This window comes from Vulpes vulpes, chromosome 5, assembly GCF_048418805.1.
Source record: "Vulpes vulpes isolate BD-2025 chromosome 5, VulVul3, whole genome shotgun sequence".
NCBI classification, from domain to species: Eukaryota; Metazoa; Chordata; class Mammalia; order Carnivora; family Canidae; genus Vulpes; species Vulpes vulpes.
Window position 1 is genome coordinate 79,431,414 of NC_132784.1, and position 19,369 is coordinate 79,450,782.

General features: G+C 43.3%; 1 protein-coding gene and 1 pseudogene across 1 annotated transcript in view; both read right to left on the bottom strand.

Moving 5' to 3' along the window:
* Window positions 1-9,346, bottom strand: part of PATL1 (PAT1 homolog 1, processing body mRNA decay factor) — a 29,583-nt gene extending 20,237 nt beyond the window's left edge. The window contains exons 1-4 of the mRNA XM_072759026.1: window positions 9,041-9,346; window positions 6,998-7,109; window positions 695-912; window positions 313-393 (exon numbers count right to left, since the gene is read on the bottom strand). Coding sequence (XP_072615127.1) covers window positions 313-393; window positions 695-912; window positions 6,998-7,109; window positions 9,041-9,055 — 426 coding nt within the window. The 5' untranslated portion in view covers window positions 9,056-9,346. The remainder of the gene's footprint in view (window positions 1-312; window positions 394-694; window positions 913-6,997; window positions 7,110-9,040) is intronic.
* Window positions 9,347-17,902: 8,556 nt separating this feature from the next.
* On the bottom strand, window positions 17,903-19,141 carry LOC112930577 (olfactory receptor 10V1-like; annotated as a pseudogene).
* Window positions 19,142-19,369: the final 228 nt, after the last annotated feature.

Here is a 19,369-nt window from a genome sequence, read left to right on the forward strand (position 1 = left end):
TTAAACACCTATCTGTTCTTCATTCCCATGGCTCTACCTAGCAATGAATTCAGGAATTTGGATTATAAACTAACAAATTTGAATTCTAATGTCTCCCTTTCCACCTTTTCAAAATAAAGCACAGTCAACTGAGCATTGCTGTGGAGGCTGCGAAAGTGTACCATCAACAGGTACAGTTATGAGCACTAGATCAAATAATCAACACAATAATAGCAAATGATAGACACACCTATACACTGTTTCAGTAAGGAAAGGATCCCAACAGGAGTTTCCATGTACTAGGAATTTGTATAAAGAGAAAATGTTTAATACCTGAGCAAGCAGTGGTCCTCGGATTCGCCTCAGAACTTCAGATCCATCCCAGATGCTGGAATTGAGACTTCCTGGTTGGGGCTAACAAAAAAGGAAAACACATACGCAAAGTCTGGAATACTGAGAGCTTTCTGGGCAATTTAAACTGGTTTCAGTGAACAAAGCTCCAAAAGAGTCTCAACTGCTTGAGAAGACGAAACTACAGTGTTCTAGGATGTACATTATTCTCCACCTTCAACTGCTATGATCAGGAATGATATTAATAGTTTTATATGGAACATGCAAATTTCTCAGGGTAGTAGATGAAACAAAATGGCACAGCTCAATACTTCACCTTAACTACTAGTCTGCTATAGTTCTCAAATCAGAGTAACTTACTCACTTGCAGAACTGGCCTGGTCTGCACTGCTCTCATGATTGCTGGATCTTCTAGCTCATTTTCAATCACCATCTTACTGAGCCTTTCTGCCAGATTCTCCTCATGGTCACCCAACAAGTCCATCTCATCCCTTTCTCCATTGCCTGTTTGTTCATTAACTGCCACTGGCAGTTTCTCTTCCAATTCAGCCAGGCGCTCATGGGCTTCTTGCCAATCATCATCTATAAGGACATCATAAGAAAAAAAACATACTTCATATAGGGACTAAAAGTTTTACGAAATTCTTCAAGTAACCAAATGAACTCATGTCAGAATATAGTCAGCTTCCACTTAGAGACATGAAATAAGATTTAAGCTGAGAGGCTTAAATTGAAAGTGGGATTTTTGTGATTAAGGACAAATAACATCATGCCAGAAATAAAATTCAAACAGTTAGACTGATAGTTTAATACATTATGAATGGCATCCAAACTGTATTCTGAAAACAATTTCTAAACTGGTGATAGGTATGTACACAACAACACATTGGTTTTTGAGATTCTATGATTTATCAGGCAAAAAAGTAAAGTTAAAACTCTCTGCATTGGTATACAAGTTCTTTTAAATTATAATCGTCTTCTTTACAAGCTCTCAAATTCATTCATTTCATTCAATGAGTATTCGTTGAGCATATATTATGTGCTATGTACTGTTTTAGGCACATGGGATAGATCTGTGTATAAAAACATAAAGGTCCCTGGCCTCTTGGAGCATTCCCTCAAGTAGAGAAGAGACAAAAAGTAGACAATAAATGTAATAAGTAAATTCGGTACTATATCAGGAGATGAAATGCTGTAAGAGGACGGAGGAAAAGCAAAGGTTGGAGACTGAGTAGGATGGTCAGAGGTATGTCTCACTTTGAGGGTGACGTCTGAGCAGAATCAAGAGTCCAATAGATGGCTGTGTGGATTATGTGGGGGAAGAGTGTTCCACACGGAGGACATCCATAGAAAAGGCTTAAGGATGAGTGACGATTGTGAGAGATAGCAAGCACTGTGTTTGGATTGGAATAATCGAGGAGAAGAGTAGAAAAAAATGAGGCCAAATGATGGGAGAGAGCTCCTTCCAGGTAATTCTGATTGAAATGGGGGCCACTGGAGGTTTGATGTGGCTTGACTTTTTGAAAGAAACACTCTGGCTGCTGTATTGAGAATAGATTCAAGAACTGGGGGGGAGGGGCAGGGAAAGGAGCAGAAACATGGAAGCATGGAGGTCTGCCATATGGCTACTGCAGCACGCCAGGGGAAAGGGGATGGTGATCCAGACCTGGTCCGGTCCTTTTCCATGTTAACAACGTCCCCGCTATTCCTGCACACTACTACGCAGTCTGGTGCTGGCACAAGGTTATGTGTTCACACAATATGCCGATGCAGTGTTATTTTTGAGTCCTGCTACAGCACAGGTAAAAGTCTTCAGAACCCCCATCAGCTTCTTTATTTCCATTGCTCCTTATTTCCCTACCTTATTTCCATTGCTCGGTCATCCCAGTGCTCCTCAATCATCCTTCATTCTGCTTCCACTCACTAGTTCACTCCTTTTGGCATTTAAATTCAGGTGTCTTTCCCTCCTCAGGGAAACTTTCCCTAAAAAATCTTTTCATTTTAATGCTACCTTCACCTCATCTGAACACCAAGACTTTCAAATTTACAAAACCCCCATGTATTTGTATATATTTTATTCTTAACTTTAGTTTTGTTCTTTATCCCCTGTAAGCTTCAACAGAAAGGGTAACAGGTAATTCTCCTTATAACATAGAAACACAGAATTCTGCAAGTGTCCTCAATGGCAATCCTTTTCACATCATTCTTCTACATACCTCATTAAAAAAAGATGAAAGAAGAGCTGGAGGCACCATAATAAGAAAAGAAAAAGGTACCCAGTATACACTTAGGGTATAATACATGGTAGCCACTTAAAAAAAAAAAAAAAAAAAAAAAGGATGTAGATTTACTATTTTCTAAGGGACTCAAGTACAATTTGTTAAAATTATCTTTTTTTTCCTGCTTACAAAGAAAATACAGGTTTATTAAAAATTTAAACCTCACACAAAGATGTAACTTAGAAAGTTCTCCAGAATTCTACAGGTATTTTAAGTTCTCCAAAATGCAAACTATAAAGTTTAACTGGTTTCTTTTTATTTAAGCAATATATCTTGGACAACTTTTCATGTATGCACACATGCACGTAACTACTGATAACATCATCTCATTCTTTTTAATACCTGTGTAAGATTTTTTTTTTTAAAGATTTTATTCATTCATTCATGAGAGAGAGGCAGAGACATAAACAGAGGGAGAGGCAGGCTCCTCACAGGGAGCCTGATGTGGGACTCCATCCCCAGACCCAAGATCATGCCCTGAGCCAAAGGCAGATGCTCAACCGCTGAGCCACCCAGATGTCTCCCTGTATAAGATTCTAATTCTATTGATATAGAAATTTGGATTATTTCCAATGTAATGATTAATACTATAATGAGCATTATAAATATCTTAACATCTTACACAAGTATTTATTAAGTAAGCTAAGTCCCTTCTGGGATCAGATTATAAACATTTAAAATTCGTTATTTTTATTTCATAGCAATAAGTCATATAACACTACTGATCCAAAAAGCAAGGGCAGAGAGAATTCCAGATGTATAATTTTTCATTTATCACCTCCCATACTCATGTTTACTAAGTTTACCAGATCCTACCAAAGATGAACAGTTTATTTGTCCTTAATTTAAAAACACCGGTGAAACAGCCATATTCTGTGAGAATGGTTCTGTTGTGAATTGACTGTTACTGCTGCAAACATGTAAGCAAAGGGATCTATGTCACAGAATACTCTCATCATCTTAGGTTTTCCTTGCTCTGTGAAAACTCATGTGAAGCAATATGTCAGGAGATCACACGCCCTTACTATTCGAGGATACTTCACTCGTATCTCTTTCAAATGATCTAAAAATAAAATTACTTAGCTGTGTCAAGGCTTGAGCTTGATCCACAATGGTCAAAATGATAAAGGGTAGGCAAAGGATTACCAAAGAAATGAAGAAAAAGAAGTATTTGCTTTCCTTCAACTAATAATCTATATCCTGATGTGGGTTACTAAGTCCCCCCCACCTCCAGCAGCTGTCCAGGAATAGTTCTCGATAAACACAAAATGAAAAGGAAGTACAAGTGATTTCATTTTAAGGCAACCTAAGTCCCTGAAGATTATAGTAGCTATCAATAAAGGAGAGGTGGAAAGAATGGGGAGCCCTTCCAAGCAGAAGCAGGAGATCCCCAAAGATTCCTCAAGGACAGTCATAACTGGCAGTTTACCCTGATTGTATTTATAGTTACTTCACCTCTCTCATACTTTCCTTCCTCATTTGTTAAAGTGAGGGTAATAATAGTATCTACCTCACAGGGCTGTGAGGATTAATAATAAATATAAAACACTTAGAATAGTACCTAATAGATAAGAAGCACTCTGTAAGTGTTAACTTTTATTTTTAGAGAATGAGTTGAGATTACTGTGGCCATTTACTGCTCTTAGATGATGTAAACATTTTTCCACGCAGAAGGACTAGCGTCTTAAAGAAACATGACATCAGAGCATCAGTAGCAGTCACTTAAAATAACTACTGACAAGTATCATTCAAGACACTCACTCTTGAGTTAAAAGCTATTAAATCCTAACACATGTCAAAGGTCTGATATTTTACCTCTTGGTTTAAAATTCTTTACCCCAGCTCAAACAGCATCTTCTACAGTGAAGAAATCCCAGGTTGACAGCAATTTTTAAATTTTAAATCTGTATAATATTTATATCAAGATATTACGGAGAATTAAGTTTTTGTTTTTTAAAGATTTTATATATTTGAGAGAGAGAGAGCGCGCATTCGAGTGCGTGAGACCAGAGGAAGAGGGGCAAGCAGATTCCCCACTGAGCTGGGAGCCAGGCTTGATCCCAGGACCCTGAGATCACAACCTGTGCCCAAGTCAGACATTCAACTGAAGAATTAAGTTTTTAACTTTAGGGGCACCTGAGTGGCTCAGTTAGGTGGCTCTTGATTTTGGCTCAGGTCATGATCTTAGGGTACTGAGACTGAGCCCTGCATTGGGCTCTCTGTGCTGACATGGAGCCTGCCTGAGATTCTCTTTCTCTCCCTCTCTCTCTCTGCACCACCCTCCCCCTGCTCTCTCTCCAAAGATTTTAACTTTATAATTCATGTATATTATACTCTTAAAGATAAGAACTCATATTTGGAAAACTTTTCTCCATCATAAACTTTGTTGACCAAGAAAAGTCTTTCTTAATCACTTATGATCTAGGGCACAAAGTGAGCTGACCATATGCTATTCCATTGCCTTTACTTTTTACTACCTGTTCTTTTATTGGATAACCCTACAGGCTTTTTTGATGTGTGTGTACTTTTCTTTTTTCCATCATATAAAATACAGTCCTGTACACACTAATGTCCTTTTAAGGCAATATTCTCCCCAACTTGTGAGGAACATAGAAGCAGAAAAATTGTCCACAGCATGCTGAAAAGTCAATGAGAAGAGCTGAAACTATTTCTCTTCCGTCCAGGTTCAGAACTGAGGACATCTCATCTTCTCCATTAACTTTATTTAATCCTGAGGAATTTGCTAAAAAATGGTGACATTCAGGACAATACTTTAAGAGAAAAGAAGTTGTAGAAGCAAGTGCACAATGTCTGTAACTTCTATTGTATCCTGTAGGATAGACTAAACTAACTACCAAATACAATTTGCAATTCTCATGAGTTCCTTGCGTTTGCAATTCTATTCTGCAACTCTTTCCCTGTGATCTCCATGGAGAGAGAACAGCATCTTAGATCATGTCATCCTCTTGGAGGCTCTCATCTAAACTATGGCTATGATCCAAAAGGGCTTTGGTTTCCTTCTGTAATTGGCCTTGCTTCTACCTTAAACACTTCTCTTGCTGCTCCGGATAGTGGCAGTTTTAAACTCTACTGTATTTTGTAAACCTTGATTAACAGTACTATACTTTCTCATTTATGCCAGTTAACTCAGTGTAAGTTTTAACAAATTTAAGTTGTTCAGGTCATTGCAAAACGAGTAACCATTATTATGCCTTTAAGACCTCTTTTTTCTTTTTAATATTCAACATTTTAAGATTAGTCATTATCGTGAGATTTCCTCTTGCAACTTAGCTTTGAATATTCGTTGCAAAGACAGAAATGCTGATTCCAAAGAAATCACACATACTTTACACATCCCAACAGAAACACTGTCATTGCTACTTTTCGATACCAACAGTCAAAAGCAAAAAATTTGCATTGACTCTTACCTACTTCTTTTTTGAAAGCACATTTTATTGGTATACTTGCTCCAGGATCTTTAATTCTTTTTTTTTTTTTTTAAAGATTTTATTTATTTATTCGTAGACACAGAGAGAAAGAGGCAGAGACACAGGCAGAGGGAGAAGCAGGCTCCATGCAGGGAGCCAGCCTGATGTGGGACGATGTGGGACTCGATCCCGGGTCCCCAGGATCACACCACAGGTTGCAGGCGGCGCCAAACCGCTGAGCCACCGGGGCTGCCCAGGATCTTTAATTCTTAAATTTTATCATGTAAGCTTGTTCCCTAAGTTTCCCATTTTAGTAATTATAACTCTGAGCCATGTTTAGTCTGGCTCTTTAATTTTTTACCTTTTTCCAACTCCTAAAATATTTATCTATATCCAGGAATAGGAAAATTTCATCTGTGCCCAGCCCTTTTCTAACTTAAGAAGACTTCCTATCACCACAATTCTTAGAAAGAAATGCTTTTTAGTTTATTGAAGATACTACGTAAGCCAATAGCAGGGTCACACAATACATCACTGATTAACTGAATTTTAAAACATATATACCCAAGTCCAAGTTTTCTTTTAGTCTACTAGTTTTCCAAGTTATATATTCCACAAATAAAAACTTCCTTCTTCCAGGATTATTTCAAATCTTCATAAAACGTCTACTTGTCTAACTATTTGCATGCCTTACAGTATCAACCTAGAACCACAGATAAAACAGCTGGAAGGCACTGTACTCAGAGAACACCTGGCTTTATACATAAATGAGGCAAAACAGGGGCCCAGGGGAGTGAAGTAGATGCTTCCAGTGAAGACTAAACTATTTGAGACTTCTAAGAATAGAATATTTTGCCAAGTTTTTGAATGTAGTTACTTTTACTAAGACAAATCACTTATACAAGAGAATATTTGAAGAGCAAGAGATCAAGATGACATTACAGGAGAAAGATGTCTTACCAACAGCACCTGACCCAAATGTATCATCATTGAATTGATCAATCTCTTCATCTTCTTCTCCTAAGCCCTGAAAGGCATCTTCATCTTCATCTAGGGGACAATCCTCTAAGGACTTAAAAAAAAAAAAAAAAGAAGAGAGCTTATTAGGTATTCATGAAGTTCACACCTTCACTTAAAAAAATGCTCATTTTGTCCCTCCAATCATCAAAATAGCTTATGACCTCTTGTAAAGACAGCATTTTTTTTCTGCCCCAATTTCCCTGACATTGGAAGATGGCAGTATCTTCTTTCAGTTTCTCTTTTCCCAAACACTCCATTTCTCTATCAAGAATCTAGTGTTTGTTCGAGCAACCAAGAAATTAGGCTCCCAACTTTTTTGAAATCACTGGTTAGAAGTAATGACAACTGAAAACGAACACTTTATCATTGAGTTTTACACATATTTTTCAACAGAAGCATCATGTTACTCATATTCATGTCAAAATATCAGTTACTTTATGTCCTTTTACAGCCTTCTCTTCATTTTCCACCCTTCTGTATTCTGTAGGCCCAAACTCTGAGGATGAAACAGAAAGCTAAATTTTCAACCTCAATTAAGTGAACTCTGGGAAAGCCATGATATGGTGAATTCAAGTTCTGGCCTCATTCTCACAAGAGAATGGCGCAAACTTGGCCAAATCGTATTCTGGTTAACTCGTTAAACACCTCTTGAGTACCTACTGTGTCTCCAGCTCTGTGTTAGGCTCTGAGTGGTAACAAAGGGACAATACCTTAGAGAGTTGTGTGAGAATTAAATGAGGCAAAGATTTGGCAAAAATTGTGGACTGCTGAACGATGGTAGTATCAGAACAATTTAGGTTCCTTCTGCTTTAAGCATTTCCCCCTCTCCACTTTAGTTTTCCACTGATTTCTTATTTCTCCAAGTTCTCTTTTGTGTTGGCAACTCTGCCTACTGCACCTCATCATCTCTCTCCACGTTTACATCAAGTCGGTTCGGTCTTGAACCATTCCTATCAAGTATACGTGTCCCCAATTTTCAAAGACTCAGGCCACCTATCAATAGGCAAGCCTGTGATATACCGTGCCAGGCTACCTCCTGAAGTAGGCTGTGCCCAAAGGCAAGGTTAGGCCAAGAGGCCATCCTAACCCGGGTTAAGCCCTCCCAAAGTTCCCCAAAGCAGGCATGCGACTGCCTCCGCAGCAGAGGCAGCTTCCAGCCGCACTGCACTCCCTTCCAAATCACAAAAGACCTACTTAACCAAATCACTGCTTTTTAAAATTGTGAAGCTTCTCAGAGATCACCTGGAGCAGCCTTCCGTCTACAAATCCAGAAACTTTCTGTCCAGAGACTAGGAGCAGCTCAAGGTCAAAGGGTGAGTTAGTGGCAGGGTCACAGGACTCCCGACTGTTGCTGCTGCATTCCCGGGATGGTCAGCGAGCCCACGTCTCCCTCCACTCGCCCCAGAACAACTTCTGCGGGACACGCCCCCTCCCAGTTCGGAGCCCGGTTTGGTAAACAGTCTCGGGCCCCACGAAAGGGCGCGTCCGGGGCCCCCCTCCCCCCGCCCCACGACCCGCCCGTGCCCGAGCCTCCGGGTGTGTGTGTAACCGGAGGGGAGGGGGTTCCGGGTCCAGGGCGGGAAACGTGTGTCTAGGCTTTTCCGGGAGACTCTTCCCGAAGGAGCGCCAGCCGGTGGGTGCAGCGCTCTGCCCTCCGCGGCTCCCGCCGGGGGTGGGGGTGGGGGTGGGGGCGGGGGCTGCTCAGGTCACCGCACTTAACGGGCCCTCCCCACCCCAAAACGGAGGCCAACTCTCCCCAGCCGCAACTGATAGGGGCAGTCCCGCCCCCTGGAGCCGGCTCCGCGCCCTCGGACTAAAGCCGCGCGCGACCCCAGGCCCTACGCGCTCCACTCGGTCCCGCGTCCCGCCGCCAGCCGCCCCCCCCGCCCTTCCCCTCCCCTCCCCTCCCCCCCGGGGCGCGGGGGTGAGAGCAGAGGGGGCGCGGGAGGGAGGGAGGGGTCACTTCCGGTCGCAAGAGCTCACCTCGTAGCGGAACATTCTTGGGGAGGGGGGGAGGGAGCGGGGAGGGGAGTGGGGGAGGGAGGGAAGAAGCGCTGCCGCTCCGGGCTTCTCCGCGCGCGGGTCCTCCGCCGGCTCGCGACCCCGGGCCGCCGCCGTACGCCGGAGCGTGCGTGGGAACGTGCACAGGCGCGCCTCGGGGAGGGCGGCCCCCGCTCGGCGCCCGGCGCGGCGGCTGCGCGGGGACAGATTTGGCGTCCCGCTTCCTAGTCTCAGCGGCGGGAAGGAGGTCCCGTGGAGAGACACTGCGCACGCGCCGCCCGTCGGGGGCTTCCTTGCGAGCCGGACTCGCAGCCCCGCCCCCCCCCCCCCCCCCCCCCCCCCGCCGGCTTGTCAGCGCCCGCCCCGCGCTCTGGGCCGAGTCACGAGTTTTCCGTCACCGACGGGGCGGAGAAAAACTCCTGATTGCCACAGGCTCTGGCTCCGGAGAGCCCCGGGCTGAGCGGGCTGGCGGACGCGGAGGTGGCTGGGCCGTGTCTCCAGCGGGCGGCCTCGGCGGTCCCGGCCGGGCCTTCGTCGGGGGCTGGATTCGTCGCCGCTCGAGCCGCGCGTCACCCGCTGAGTGCACAGCAGGTCGGAGCCGTGATTTATGTGTGTGGAGGGGATGACGGCGCCGCGCGCCTCCGAAGCGGGGGCTGGTTCCGGGAGGTCCGACCGGGGCGATATTTTTAGGCGCCAGGTGCTCCGGGCAAGTGGCGCGGGGGAGCCGGCAGAGGTCGGCGGGGCCACGGAGCGCCGCCCCCCGCCTGCGCCCCGGGGGACCCCGCCCCCCACGCCCAGCGGCCCGAGCCCGGGAAGGCGCTGCTCCGGGGCTCAGCCTCCGCGCCCTGCTCCCAGGGGGCCTGGAGGGTCGCCCCCCCCCCCCACACCCGTGCGGGCGCTCGGGCCCTCTGAGCTCACGGAACTAACTCTCTCTTTTCCCCGTAAGGACTAAACTGCAACCACGAAGAACTCATTCCTGTGCGTTTCGCAACTCCTCTCTCCGCGTGTCTGAAAACGCAGCCTGGCCTAGGATGGCACGCGGCGAATTCCTCACGTGTGAATCAGAGCCTGAGTCCGCACACTTCGGATCTGGAAATAGGAGTCCTGGGTGGGAATCGGTGCTTTGTCACCGGCTCCCAGCTTTTGGGCAAGTTACCCAATCGTCTCAGAGCTTTTATTTGTCTGTAAAAGGGGTTGAATGATCTATCTCCCTGCCTCCCAGAGCAGTGGTTCAGTGGCATGATGATGTCAAATGTTACTAGTCGCTGTTGAAGCCTGCCTGGCCCTCTGCCAGGTGCTATGTATGGATTATCTAAGTAAATCCTTCCTTAGGCCAACCCCCCCAGAGGTAGGTACTATTATTTTCTCTATTTTGTAAGTGAGGAACTTGAGGATTAGAAATGTTAAGTAATTTGCCCCAAACCACCCATTGGCAAGTGGTGAGGCTGGCACCTTGGGCCTCTCCGATTCCAGAAACCCAATATGTGAAGCGCTGTGACAACTTAACAAAAGCAAGTGCTTATGTGGGCCAGGCCTGAACTTTAGGGGAGAAGAGTAGCAGGTGGAGGGAAAAGATGATGGTAGGGTTTGGGGCAAGCGCTGAACATTACAGAACAGTACTAGGGACCATCAGATCTTAAGTGTCCAAAGAATTGGTGCTATTTAGACCAGGGGTTGGAAACTATGACTGTTGGCTGAATCAGGCCAGTTGCCTTCCGTTTTAAAGTTTTGTGGAAACAATCACTTTCATTTATTGGTTGCTTTAGGGCAGCGGAAGGCAGAGAAATGAGTACTCTCAGCGGAGACCACTTGGCCCCCAAAGCCTAAAATATCTACTAACAGACTCTATGGGAAATGTTTGCTGACCCTTAATGATACAGATTGTGTGTCAGAGGATCAACAAAATTACCCATTTTTTCTCCTGTAATACCTGTTTGTGAGGTTAATGGGAGTCCTTTTAAAAGAATAATGCATTTTTTTTAGTTGTGTAGTAGATCCTTTATTAAGATGGGGAGGGCACAAATTCTTTTCACAAGTGATTCTTTTTTTTTTTTAAGATTTTATTTATTCATGAGAGAGAGAGAGAGAGAGAGAAAGGCAGAGACACAGGCAGAGGGAGAAGTAGGCTTCATGCAGGGAGCCCGACATAGGACTTGATCCCAGGTCTCCAGGATCATGCCCTGGGCTGAAGGCAGCGCTAAACCACTGAGCCACCCGGGCTGCCCTCACACGTGATTCTTTAAAAATAAGATCTGACACCTCTGGAGAGTGTCCCTTGAGTGGGTGAAAGAAAAGTCTCTCTGGCGTGCCATTTAGGTAGAAGTTTGACACACGACAGAGGACATCAGTTAGACAAAGCCACTGCGTTTTCTTTAGCACCGTCTTTCTCCTAAAGCTACAAATAATTCCTTGTGGTATTAATAGGCTCTATACATTCTTTTAAAAAAAATTGAGGTAAAACAAAATTGACTTTCTTGTGAGACTGTTTTAGATGGTATCAATTTTCTTTAAGTAATGTGCAACTCTTAACCAGTGGTTCTCCGCCTCCTCAAGAGAGGCTGTTAAATCTCTGCTGGGCCTCATCCCTAGAGTTTCTGATTCTGTAGGTCAGAAGTAGGGCCCCGAGAGCAAGTTGCATTTATAACAAGCTGCAGGTGACATTGATGCCACTGGTTCTACCTTAAGAACCATTGCTTTAGTTCATTAAACATGAATGTGTGTAGGGTGTCATCGAGGAGAAAGACTCACCAACTGCCCAGAGGGCCATTGCTCATGTAGTCAGCAAACTTGTGGTACTGTGTTCCTTCTAGAGGTTCTAGGAAAAAATGTTTCCTTACCTTTTTTTTTTTTTTTTAAAACCTTTTGGAGGTTGCTTGCATTCCTTGGCTTGGAGCCCCATCTTCCCATTTGCAAAGCCAGCAGGCAAGCGTCTTTTGAACTCTACCTCTCACTCTCTCCTTCTGTTGTCACATTCTTCTCTCAAATCCTCCTGCTTCTCTCTTATAAAGACTCTGTGATAAACATCTGGATAATCCAGGATAATCTCCCCATCTCAAGATCCTGAATTACATCTGCAAAATCCCCTTTACCATAGAAAGTAACATATTCATGGGTTCTGGGGATTAGGATAGGGACATCTTGGGGGGAGGGGACATTTTACAGCCTACTATCATGTGGTATGTGTGAACCATTAGGGGAATTTAAAATGATTTTTGGTGGAATACCTGGGTCACCCAGTTGGTTAAGCGTCTGACTCTTGATTTTCACTCAGGTCATGATCTCAGGGTCTTGAGATCAAGCGCTGCTTTGGGCTCTGTGCTCAGTGGGGAGTCTGCTTGAGATTCTCTCCCACCCCCTTTGCCTTTGCCCTGCCCCCCTGCTCCTGAGCTCTCTCTCAAATAAAATAAATATTAAAAAATAAAATAAAAAAGGGCAGCCCCGGTGGCTCAGAGGTTTAGCGCCACCTTCAGCCCAGGGTGTGATCCTGGAGATCCAGAATTGAGTCCCACATTGGGCTTCTTCCTCTGCCTGTGTCTCTGCCTCTCTCTCCTTCTGTGTCTCTCATGAATGAATGAATGAATGAATGAATAAATAATCAATAAAATAAGATGAGTTTTGGTAGTATAATGAGAAAATGTTTTAAAATTCAAGTATTTTGTATACTACTTAAAAGTGAAAAGGAAAGGTTCGCTAGGTGAAATCATGAAGGATCATTAAAAGGAGAATCACAAATGAATGAGAGAACATGTAGGCCCACCCTCCTGCCATGGATCCCAGCTTAGTGCTGACCAGTCTTTGACATCAACATGTTGGAAGACATCCATCTTGTGTTCGTAGCAATTGGCTGCCCTGTAGAGGTGGGGAGACACAGTAGTTTTCTGGAATAGGTCATGGCATTGGAAGATAAAAGCAGAAAGCCAGCTTCCTCGCATGATTTTCCATTACTGAACTGGCAAGAGGTGGGGGAAGCTTATAGTTGCTTCCATTATTTCCTTTGGATTCCCTGAGCATTGCAGGGCTGGGATGGGGGCCCAGGGAACTGATTCCCCTTGCCATTTATCTGCATGGCTCAGGAAAGGGATGATGATTCCCTCCTTCCTGAGCCCTTCTCAGTGAGAATAAGTGATGGAAGGCAGAAACTATGTACTTTGCATTCGGCATTTTATTCTTATCGTGTACTTAATAGTAATTGTCTGGACATTTCTGAGTTCTCTCTCAATCATAAACCAATATGTAGAAAAGAATCGGCAAAGTAAAAATGGATTCTATCTCCTGATTCACAGGAGAGGTCTCCACACGCTATCCCTTGAAGGCCCAGGTCTCCAAGTACCTTTAAGTTCCTGTAGAATCACTGGGGCAAGGTCAGTGGCAGCATCCCATTCAGAATAGATCCTTGCCCATTTTACTGGTGACAGCTGGTGCTGAGGAAATGGGGGCAGGGTGGAAGAGGACTCAAGAAGGGTAGGGAGGAAGGGAGGAAATTCTGTGAAAGCTTCAACTTAACTCCTCACACCTTCCTGTTCCCTGAGCCTCAGCCTCACTGATCTGTTTCTGGCATTGGCCTTCTCTATTTTCCCATATCTAAGTGGGAGAAGGTAGGTAAGCTTCTTGTTTTTGGCCTTTTCCTGGGACAGTTGGGGAAAGAGAGATTCAGGCTGGCCTCTGAGACCATTACATGGGAGGGACCTTGGCTATATCTCTTCCTTTGGGCAAACCTTACCAAAGAAAGAGATTTGATCAACAAAGTATGAAAATTAGTCAAAATTCCACGAAGACCATTAACTGTGTTGAGACATTCTGTAAATTACACAGAAGCCTGATGTAAAATAAAGTACAGTGATGTTTAAGAATTCTGGTGCACTTGCTGCCCTCACCTATTAGCTGACACTGAAGATGGCTTGCATTCTGGTATTTAATTTTCTTCCTCTTATTAGTGAAATAGGATACTTGTAAAACACATGACATTTTGGACTTTGATGGTTAACTTGGGATGTTATAGTTATTTGATACGTATGACCGTCCGAATGTAGTGGTTAAGATAATAATTATGATTTATTTTGCTAGTGATACTGCAGTTTGGCCAGGACACGATGGGAACAGTGCATCTCTGCTCCAGGTTGCATCACATGGTACTGCTTGAAGCTGGGAATGACCCAGTGGTTGGTTGCTAGAACCATCTGCAGTTTCTCTGAACCTGGGAGTTGGTGCTGTCAGCTGAGACCTGAGTGGGGTTTTCGCACTTACATGTGGACTTCCTGTGTGGTTTATTTCTTCACAGCATGGTGGCTAGATTCCAAGAACAAGTGTCCCGTAAGGGCCAATTGGAATCATATCCCCAATCATCACCTAGTCTTGAAGGTCACCTAGTCTTGAAGGTGACATAGCATCACTTCTCCTGCAGTTATAAGGCCACCTAGATTCAAGGGCAGGAAAGATGGACCCCACCTCTGGATGGAAAGAGTGTCAACGTCACAGTGGGAGGAGAGCATGTTGGAAGGGATATGTCATGGTGTTGGTCATTTTGGAAAGTTGGGGCCAAGGGGTAGGAGACAAAGCTTTTTGGATAAGAGAGGCCAAGAAACCTCTTGAAACAAAAGTCAAATCTTAACAAGGTAAGTATTTTTCTCCCCTTAAAAAGTCACCACCGCCAGCACCACCTGGGTTTATATGATGGTGTGTGAGAGTGGTACAGAATTAAAGGACATTTGGGAAATCCTTGCAGTTTGGAGCTTATACAATCTTTGGTAAGGACATGATGGAATGTAGGCCATATGCATGCAAAAGCCTCCTAAAATGCAGCTTGTCAATCATTGCTGGGTTCATTCCAATAATGGGAGCTATGTTATCTATTGCTGCACAAAAAATTATCCCAAAACATAGCAGCTGAAAACTAAAGTTACTTCTTATCTTACAAAGCTTCAGAGAGTCAAGAATCTAGAAGGAGCAGCTTAGCAGAGTGATTCTGGCTCATAGTGTTTCAGGAGGTACAGTCAAAAAGTCAGCCAGGGCTCCAGTCATCTGAAGACAGGTCTATGCCCAACATGGGTTGACTCTCATAGCTGTTGTCAAGAGGCCTCAGTTTCTCTGTGGACCTCTCCATGGAGCTTCCTGGTAGTTCTCAGAACATGGCAACTTCTCCTAGAGTGAGTTAGGTGAGCAGGGAGAGGCTGCAGCCCCAGTATCTTATGGCCCAGCCTGAGAAGTCATGTATCAGTCCTGTCACATTCTGTTTGCTAGAAATAAGTTAACTAAGTATAGCCCACACTCAAAGGGAGGGGGGTTACGCTCTACCTTGGAAAGGAAGGAACATCGAAGGATTTTTTCGAAACTACCACAACCTGTTTGAAGGCAAACTCCAAACCTATTAACTGTGGCAAATTTCTGGAAAGATAAATTCATTCTAATACTGTGATGTAAATGATCATAAAATACCAGTGGTACAAATAAGGTGGTATTGGTGTAGCAATGTATGGACTGATAGATACAGGGAACGCAGTAAGCACCAAAGAAATAGGGCTTAAGAGAAATGTGTATTTACTACATGATGAAGATGATAATTCAGTGAATAAATGGATAAACATGGTTTGAAAATTATACTGAAGCAGGAGATCTCTGGGTGGCTCGGCGGTTTGGCGCCTGCCTTTGGCCCAGGGCGTGGTCCTGGAGTCCCGGGATCAAGTCCCACATTGGGCTCCTAGCATGGAGCCTGCTTCTCCCTCTGCCTGTGTCTCTGCCCCCCCCCATGTCTATCATAAATAAATGAATAAATAAATCTTTAAAAAAAATTATACTGAAGCAGTTGGTTATTTGAGGTAAAAGTTAAAGCCTTATAGCACAGCATACAACACAACAAATTCCAGAATGGTAAGTTCCATTTAAAAATTTAAACATAAAGCACCAAGAACAAAATATGAATGAATTTTTGATTTCAGAATGTATTTCTTGTAAAAATGGGAAAATCACAAAGCAAAAAATTTTTTAAAGATTTTATTTATTCATGATAGACATAGAGGTAGAGGGAGAAGCAGGCTCCATGCCGGGAGCCCGATGCGGGACTCGATCCCAGGATTCCAGGATCGCGCCCTAGGCCAAAGGCAGGCGCTAAACCGCTGAGCCATCCAGGGATCCCCACAAAGCAAGATTTGAATTGTGAAATCTACAGTAACGTATAGTGTGTATAAATAGCATATATAATATGTAATATATGTATGAAATAAACTTTCAAAATGCTTCCCACACATAAGGGCAAACATTGACATAAATTATAAAGACTTAAAAATAGGTCTTAAAATTCTTTAAGCATCTTAGATAAACCCACAAAAAATTTTAAATTGCTATAAAATACATAAAAAGTTCAATGTAATGAACTTTTCTAGTTCAAACTAGATTAATAGTTGCCATTGTAAAAACCATCAAAATGACAATAAGAAAAACAGAGAAGGAAGAAAGTGAAGGAGGGAAGAACGGAAGAAAGGAAGGAAGCAGCTCAGTGTTGAGCATGAAATTATAAGGCAAATACTTCTGTAAATAGTTTGTGGGAGTATAAATTTGTAGTCTCTAGGAATGCAATTTGGCAATGTGTGTGTAAATAGGGGTTTAAAATTATTTTAACCCTAGGGAAGGAATTAGAGTTAACACACAATAAATTGTATTTAAAGATGTTTATCACAGTGATAACTTGCAGTAGTGAAAAATTGGTAGCCCTTTAAGCGCCAATAAGGATAAATGGAAATAATACGACAGCCCATGTTTTAGAAGGCCACTTCAGCAAGGCAGATGTTTACATTATGAGTTAGAGAATGAAGCAGGGTGCCACATCTCGTAATATGCATAATGTATAAAGTACCCGAATATTATCTGCGGTTTACTTTAATTGGGTTAGAAATGATTTTTAACTTTTTTTTCTGTCTACTTTTATAGGTTTCCCAGTTTTTCTAAAATTGATGTATAGTATATTTAAAAATGGAAAAAGTGTTATTTTAAAACTAGAACCATAACAAGACAGGTTGGCAAGAACAGAGAAAAGAAGTTCTTTTATCAGTTCTGTCAGATAATCTTTAGTCCCTTGACCCCTTCTTGAATTTTTCTATTCCAAATGGGGTGAAGATATTGTTTATAATTTTGAAGCATCACCAAATATAGTTTTTTTTAAAATTTATTTATGATAGTCACACACAGAGAGAGAGAGAGAGGCAGAGACACAGGCAGAGGGAGAAGCAGGCTCCATGCACCGGGAGCCCGACGTGGGATTCGATCCCAGGTCTCCAGGATCACGCCCTGGGCCAAAGGCAGGCGCTAAACCGCTGAGCCACCCAGGGATCCCCAAATATGGTTTTAAAATGACAATACATTCCAGATACATATTATATTCCAGATGTTATTTTTATAACTTCTCAACACTGGTTTCACAATAAACATTTCCCAAGCTCCGTCAATAGAAAAGAAAAAAAGTAAGGCTTAATGAGTAGAAGCTTGAAGAACTATTAGTGCTCTTGGAGGGAACCTCTTAAAATTATTCTGAGTACTTATGGAATGCTAGTATATGCAAATTTCAGTATATAACAAGAATGTCCTTTGATATCACTTGAAGGAACTCATCAATTCAATAAATATGTATTGACTATCTACTTGAGCTGTTTAAGGCACTAGAGATGGATTAGTGAACAAAAAATATGTGCCCATCTTATTTTAAATAATATCTTATTTTCAGGAGCTTGCACTACCATTGGGAGCTAGAAGTAGGAACTGGGGCCTGAGGAACTAGTAAATCAGTTCCCCTGAGTTGATCATTTTCTGAAGAATGATTTCCTGCCATTTACATGAGCCTAGAAACTCACACATTTCCTAGTGCAGCAGATGTCTTTTCATTACTTTATTTAATGCATCTTTCAGCTCCTTGTTCCTCATACTGTAGATCAAGGGGTTCAAGACAGGGGTGACAAAGGTGTATACGACAGACACCACACGGCCCATTTCTGGGTTGTAGCTAGAGCTGGGGCGTAAATAGATAAGGCTACAGCAGCCATACTGGAGGAGAACTACAGTCAGGTGAGAAGAACAGGTGGAGAAGGCCTTGTGCCGCCCCTCTGCAGAGCGGATCTTCAGAATGGCACCCACAATGAAGACGTATGAGATGGAGATCAGAGAAAAGGGAATGGTGAGGATGATGACACTGACAATGAAGTCATGGCTTCTTGCATTCGAGTATCCCCACAGGCCAGCTGCAAGATCGGGAGTACATCACAGTAGAAGTGAGTGATTCTGTTGTGGCCACAAAATGGCAGATGGAAAATCAGAGCTGTTAGTTGTAAGGCTAGAATGAAACCAAGGACCAGGGCTCCCAGAGCCAGCTGGGCACACAGCTGCCATCTCATGATGAGGGTGTAACGCAGAGGCTTCCGAATAGCTACAAACCGATCATAAGCCATGATCCCCAAGAGGATACAGTCAGCACTGCCCAGAAAGACAAAAAAGAACATCTGTGTGCCACAGCCAGTGAAAGAGATGGGTATTCTCCCCATGGTCAGGAGGTTGACCAAAGCGAGAGGGGCAACAGTGGAAGAGTAAAAGATCTCCAGAACTGCCAGATTGGCCAGAAAGAAATACATGGGAGTGTGGAGCGAATGCTCTGCCCAGACAGTGAGAAAGATTGTGGCATTACCAGTGAGACTGCCAATATACATTAGCAGGAAAGCCACAAAAATAAGTATTTGTATCTCCAGGATGGGTGAAAATGGGTGAAAGTGGAACTGGATGTCTATGGTTTGGTTTTCATCCCCCATAAAAGTGGCACCTCAGGTTTTCTAGGACAAAAGAAAAATTATGTTAGGAAAGAAAGTGCTTTGAGCTTTAGGATGAAGGTGATGAAACCGAGTTAGCACCTATAGCTTTAATAATCGAAGAGAGTTTATGCTGGGCAGGTCACTCTCTATTGTTGCTTGTGTTCACCAGCTCACATTTTCAACAGAGTTGGCTCAGTTTAACTATAAAGGATATCACTTTGAGTAAGAGCCACAAATTTGCCCCATGTGGCAATTGAGCTCAGGACTTTGACTTCACTTTTGTTTTGCAAGAACCAGCAGAACTAATAACCACCAAGCCTCAAAACCTACACGTTGCCTAGCAATAATGTACTGGCCATCAAATACGAAGTCATAATGATCTTGAGTCCAAGTCCTATTTTATAAATTAGGATCATATTCTCTCATATGAAGGATGCTCCATTGTCCTCTGAAGGTTTATCTCCCTAGACAAAAAAAGAGGTCAACTTACGCCGATGCAGCAGTATTGAGCACGATGGTTCCGTTACTG